This window comes from Pyrgilauda ruficollis, unplaced genomic scaffold (assembly GCF_017590135.1).
Source record: "Pyrgilauda ruficollis isolate IOZ18807 unplaced genomic scaffold, ASM1759013v1 scaffold1300, whole genome shotgun sequence".
Lineage (NCBI taxonomy): Eukaryota > Metazoa > Chordata > Aves > Passeriformes > Passeridae > Pyrgilauda > Pyrgilauda ruficollis.
This window is the reverse complement of record NW_024511434.1, coordinates 1-6,148: the sequence shown is the minus strand read 5'-3', so window position 1 is coordinate 6,148 and position 6,148 is coordinate 1. Positions and strand designations below refer to the sequence as shown.

The 6,148-nt window shown below is 60.2% G+C and overlaps 1 protein-coding gene across 1 annotated transcript; it reads right to left on the bottom strand.

Annotated features, from left to right (window-relative positions):
• Positions 1-356: 356 nt before the first annotated feature.
• LOC121349046 (scavenger receptor class A member 5-like) lies at positions 357-5,995 on the bottom strand (the record flags this gene model as incomplete). Its single annotated transcript, XM_041459107.1, has 3 exons — positions 5,830-5,995; positions 5,464-5,576; positions 357-542 (listed from the first exon to the last, which is right to left on the bottom strand). Coding segments are annotated over exons 2-3 (298 nt in total), but the record flags the coding sequence as incomplete, so codon positions are not given.
• Positions 5,996-6,148: the final 153 nt, after the last annotated feature.

Below are 6,148 nucleotides of genomic sequence, written 5' to 3'. Positions count from 1 at the left end.
AATTCTTTGGGGTTTTTGATGTGTTTTGGGGTGGGTTTTTAAAATTTTTTTAGAATTCTTGGGGGTTTTTAATGTGTTTTTGGGGTTTTTTCAGGATTTTTTTTTAAATTATTTTTTAGAATTCTTTGGGGTTTTTGATGTGTTTTTGGGGTTTTTTTCAGGGTTTTTTTTGGAATTATTTTTTAGAATTCTTTGGGGTTTTTGATGTGTTTTTGGGGTGGTTTTTTTTAATTTTTTTCGAATTCTTTGGGGTTTTTGATGAGTTTTTGGGGTGGGTGGTTTTTTTTTGGTTCCTTTATTTTTTTTTTTTTTCCTGCTGGATCCCAACTTCCCCTCCCCTGGACGACCCAAAAAACCCCTCCCGGCCTGGGAATTCCGTGGAATCTCCGGAAAGTTCTCGGGGCCGGCCTCACCTGCCAGGATGAAGATTCCCACCAGGATGAGGAGCACCAGGAGGTAAAGCCCCACCACGGAATATTTCAGCGCCGCCACCGAGCCCATCCGGCCGCCGCGCGCCCAGGGCCGCGTCCTCCGGCCGGGATCTGCGGGAAGCAGCGGGACACGGATCAGCGGGGCCTTGGAATGCCGCGGGAACGGCCGGGATCCATCCCTGGAAGCGCCCGAGGAAAGGCTGGCTGGGGTTGGAGCCACCTGGGAATAGCGGGAATGGGGCGGGATTGGAGGTCGCTTCCCACCCAAAGCGTTCCGGAGCTGCTGGGGTGGAGCCAGGCAGGAAAATCCCGTGGGATGCAGCTCCAAGGGAATCCCTGAGCCCCAGGGAATGCTTGGAGCCGCTTCCCGATCCCAAAGGGGCTCCAAGAGAGCTGGGATTTGGGAAAGGGCTGGAGGGCCAGGAGCCAGGGAATGGCTTCCAGTGGGAAAGGGGAGCTTGGGATGGTGGGATCTTGGGAAGGAATTCCCGGCTGGGCTGGAATTCCCAGAGAATCCCTGGGTCCCTGGCAGTGTCCAAGGGTGGATTTGGAAAACCCTGGGATTGTGTGAGGTGTCCCTGGGATCATGGGATTGAAGGTCCATGGATCCCATCCCAAACCATTCTGGGATTCTGGGATCAAGGACACTCAGGATCCATCCCAAGGGATTTTTATGGAATTTTATGGGGATGGAAAAGGGAAGGGAGACCCTTCCTGGAGTTCCCAATTCCCAGTGGAGTCCCTGGATCCCAAAATTCCTTCTCCAGGAGGAGTCGGGATGGGGATGGATCCAATGCCAGGCTGGGAGAGCTGGGAATGTGCAGCTGGATCAGGGAAGGATCCAGGGAATCCTTGGAGCCTTTTCCAGAGGCTGCAGGAGAGCTGGGATTTGGGAAAGGGCTGGAGGGCCAGGAGCCAGGGAATGGCTTCCAGTGGGAAAGGGGAGCTTGGGATGCTGGGATCTTGGGAAGGAATTCCCGGCTGGGCTGGAATTCCCAGAGAACCCCTGGATCGCTGTGACTATCCAAGGAAAGGTTGGATGGGCTTGGAGCAGCCCGGGATGGCGGGAATTGTCCCTGCCCATGGAATGGGATGAGTCTGGAGGTCTCTTCCCACCCGAAGCATTCCCTGTTGGACCCTGGCGCGATCAGCGGTTTTTTGGGAGCAGACTTTCCCGGCATTTTCGCTCCAGCTCTCTTTGCCCTTTCCCAGATCCGAGTTCTCCCCAGGAGACACCAATGGAAGAGGGAGGAAAAGCCCGGAATTCCCACCTGGAGCCTCCATCCGGGTGTTTTGTGCCTCTTGGAGCACCAAGGCTCCGACCCAGAGCCCCTCATCCCACGGGAGAGGGGAATCCCAAATCCAAACCTCCTGGATGGAGACAGCGCTGATCCACGGCCGGATCCAGCCTGGAGCATCCCTGCTGGGATTTGGGATCCCATCCCAGGGCAATTCCCAGTTCCAGCCTGGCCCATTCCCGCTGGGATTTGGGATCTCATCCCATGGCCATTCCCACTTCCAGCCTGGCCCATTCCTGCTGGGATTTGGGATCCCATTCCTGCTGGGATTTGGGATCTCATCCCAGGGCAATTCCCAGTTCCAGCCTGGCCCATTCCTGCTGGGATTGGGATCTTGGGAAGGAATTCCCGGCTGGGCTGGAATTCCCAGAGAACCCCTGGATCGCTGTGACTATCCAAGGAAAGGTTGGATGGGCTTGGAGCAGCCCGGGATGGTGGGAATTGTCCCTGCCCATGGAATGGGATGAGTCTGGAGGTCTCTTCCCACCCGAAGCATTCCCTGTTGGACCCTGGCGGGAACAGCGGTTTTTTGGGAGCAGACTTTCCCGGCATTTTCGCTCCAGCTCTCTTTGCCCTTTCCCAGATCCGAGTTCTCCCCAGGAGACACCAATGGAAGAGGGAGGAAAAGCCCGGAATTCCCACCTGGAGCCTCCATCCGGGTGTTTTGTGCCTCTTGGAGCACCAAGGCTCCGACCCAGAGCCCCTCATCCCACGGGAGAGGGGAATCCCAAATCCAAACCTCCTGGATGGAGACAGCGCTGATCCACGGCCGGATCCAGCCTGGAGCATCCCTGCTGGGATTTGGGATCCCATCCCTGCTGGGATTGCCTGGAGCATCCCTGCTGGGATTTGGGATCCCATCCCAGGGCAATTCCCAGCTCCAGCCTGGCCATTCCTGATGGGATTTGGGATCCCATTCCTGATGGGATTTGGGATCCCATCCCACAGCAATTCCCAGCTCCAGCCTGGCCATTCCTGCTGGGATTTGGGATCCCATTCCTGCTGGGATTTGGGATCTCATCCCATGGCAATTCCCAGCTCCAGCCTGGCCCATTCCTGCTGGGATTTGGGATCCTATTTCATGTCCAGGAGCAATTCCCACTTCCACCTTGGCCATTCCCACTGGGATTTGGGATCCCATTCCTGCTGGGATTTGGGATCCCATCTCTGCTGGGATTTGGGATCCCATCCCATGGCAATTCCCAGTTCCAGCCTGGCCCATCCCTGCTGGGATTTGGGATCCCATTCCTGCTGGGATTTGGGATCCCATCCCAGGGCAATTCCCAGCTCCGGCTGTGGAACCCCTGGATGGGGGGATCCCAGAATTCCAGGGACCCTTTCCCCTGGTCCTTCCCGAGCTCCAGGGCTGTCCCCGCGTGTCCCTCCCGGGAAAGCAGGGATGCCTGGAAAAGCCTCCAGCCGGGAAAGGGTTACGGCGGGCGGATCCCGAAACTCAGCCCGGCTTTGGAGCTCGGGAATGATGGATCCAGGGGGAATGGGGCTCAGGTGGGATCCGGGATGCTCCAGCTGGATCCCATCCCCCGCTCCCCGCCCAGAATTCCTGGGATGGAGCCGCGGGATGAGGAGGGCGCCGATGTTTTCCTGACATTCCGCACTTCCAGCGGCTCCCGGGAGGAGCTGGCGCCGCGCCCCGATCCACCCACTCCCATTCCCGGCCCTTGGAAGCGCGGCCGGCAGCGTTTGCCCGGGGAAAGGGCCGGGATCCAAGGAAAAGCGAACATTTCCTGCCCCTGCCCAGGCTCCAGGGAGCGGGAGGAGGAAAACAACCGGGATTCGGGGATTCGGGGGCCCCGAAACCCTGGAAAAGGTCCGGGAATGCCGTTCCCGGGCCAGCAGAAGGATTGGATCGCGCTCCCGATGGATCCTCGCTCCCCCGGCGGGAGTTTTCCATGAGTTCGGGCGGGATCCGGGTGGTCCCACCCTCGGGGCTGACTTTGCTCCTGCCCCTTCCCAAAAATCCCGCTCCAGAGACCTCTTCCCTGGGAATGGGGTTCCCGGGAGAGCCACCCCCGCCTTGGGATGAGCCCCGAGAATTCCAGGCGGAATTCCATCAAAAGCCCAAAGCCAGGGAGGCACCTCCAGCCTTTCCCAGGGCAAGGGATTTGCTGGGAATTCTGGGATCAGTCCTGGGGGGGCTCCGGCTCTTCTCTCCCGGCTTTTCCAGCGGTTTCCCAGTGGGAATTTCCCAGCAGGATTGGGAAGCTGGGAAGAGGCAGGAGCAGGGATTTTGGGAATGGGATCCACACTCAGGGAACTCCTGGATGGAGAATTCTCCCTCTGGATCCAAAGGTGTCCCTACCTCCACAGGTCCCCTTGGAGTCACCTCCATGAGCCCCTTGCAGCATTCCCAGGAGGAATTTATCCAGAGCTGGATGTTCCCAGCTCAGCCGGCCCCTCCCCATCCTGGGAATTCCTTCCCAAGATCCCACCATCCCAAGCTCCCCTTTCCCACTGGAAGCCATTCCCTGGCTCCTGGCCCTCCAGCCCTTTCCCAAATCCCAGCTCTCCTGGAGCCTCTGGAAAAGGCTCCGAGGATTCCCTGGATCCTTCCCTGATCCCAGTGCACATTCCCAGCTCTCCCAGCCTGGCACTGGATCCATCCCCATCCCGACTCCTCCTGGAGAAGGAATTTTGGGATCCAGGGGCTTCCCTGGGAATTGGGGGCTCCAGGAAGGGTCTCCGTTCCCTTTTCCATCCCTGAATTCCATAAAAATCCCTGGGGATGGATCCTGAGTGTCCTTGATCCCAGAATCCCAGAATGGTTTGGGATGGGATCCATGGACCTTCAATGCCATCCCAGGGACACTTCCCACAACCCCAGGCTGCTCCAAGCCCCATCCAACCTTTCCTTGGGCACTTCCAGGGATGGGGGAGCCGCAGAATCCCTGGAAAACCTGGGCCAAGGCCAGGACACATCCCGGTGCCGCTCCCACCATGAAATCCACCATTCCCAGGGCCGGGAATCCCGGCTGGAGCCCGGAGCTGAGCGCTGAGCTCATCCCGGGCTCCTCTGCCCGCGAGGAGCCACATCCGGAGCTCCTTCCCCAGCAATCCCGGCTCCCGCCAGCTCCGCGCGCTCCCGCCATGGATCCCGGCTGGATCCCCGGGTGGATCCCAAGGCAGATCCAGGGGGGATCCTGAGGTGGATCCTGGAATGAATCTGGAGGTGGATCTGGGGGGGATCCGGGGGTGGATCCAGAGGCAGATCCAGAGAGGAATCTGGAGGTGGATCATGGGGTGGATCCTGAGGCAGATCCAGGGATGGATCAGGAGGTGGATCCCAAGGTGGATCCAGGGGTGGATCCTAGGTTGGATCCAGAAGTGGATCCAGAGGTGAATACAGGGGTGGATCCTAAGTTGGATCCAGAGGCAGATCCAGGGGCAGATCCAGAAGTGGATCCACAGGCAGATCCAGGGGGCGGATCCAGAGGTGGATGCAGGGATGGATCCAGAGGTGGATCTGGAGCCGGATCCAGAAGTGGATCTACAGGCAGATCCAGAATGGATCCACAGGCAGATCCAGGGGCGGATCCAGAGTTGGATGCAGGGATGGATCCAGAGGTGGATCTGGATCCAGAAGTGGATCCAGAGGCGGATGCAGGGGTGGATCCACAGGTGGATCCAGAGGCTGACGCCGGAGTGGATCCGTAGGTGGATCCCGAGTGGATCCAGAGGCGCATCCCGAGTGGATCCGGAGGCGGATCCGCGCTCACCGTCCTCGCAGAGGTTCAGCTTGGAAAGGCTCCGTCCCTCGAAGGGCTCCTCCAGCTCGGATCCGTTCTCCCGCTCGGAGAAGGTGTGGAGATCCACGGCCTTGCTCTCCATCCTGCTGGAGAAAAACGGGAATGTGCCACGGGGCTGGGGCTCGGCACATCCCAATCCCAATCCCAATCCCAATCCCAATCCCAATCCCAGCTCTGCCATTGGGATGGGGCAGGTGAGAGCCCACCTGCAGCTCCAGGATCCCAAAATCAGCAGGACACGGAGCTGGAGAGGAGAGCCTGGAGCTGCTCCAGGGCTGGGAGAGCTGGGAATGTGCAGCTGGATCAGGGCTCCGCGTCCCCCCCGGCCCCGCTCACCCGCGGGATTTCCCGAGCTTCCCGTGGCCTCTTCCCGGGTTTCCCTCAGTCCCCGGGCTGTGTCCCGCCGGCGCTGCCCGGTACCGGGGGCCGAGGACGGCGAGGAGCCCCCCCGGGAGGCGGCGGGGCCCGGCAGCCGCCCATGGGTGCGGGGTCCCGGGGCTGTGAGCGGGGCCCGCCCGGCCGGAGCCTTTTGGAGGCGGAGCGGGAACGGGGCCGGGCTGCCCGCGCCCCCTCCCGCCCACCGGGGCCGCCCCGGGCCCGCCCCGGGCCCGGACAGGGGCAGGGGAGCGGGGAACCGGGAACGGAGCGTCCTCCG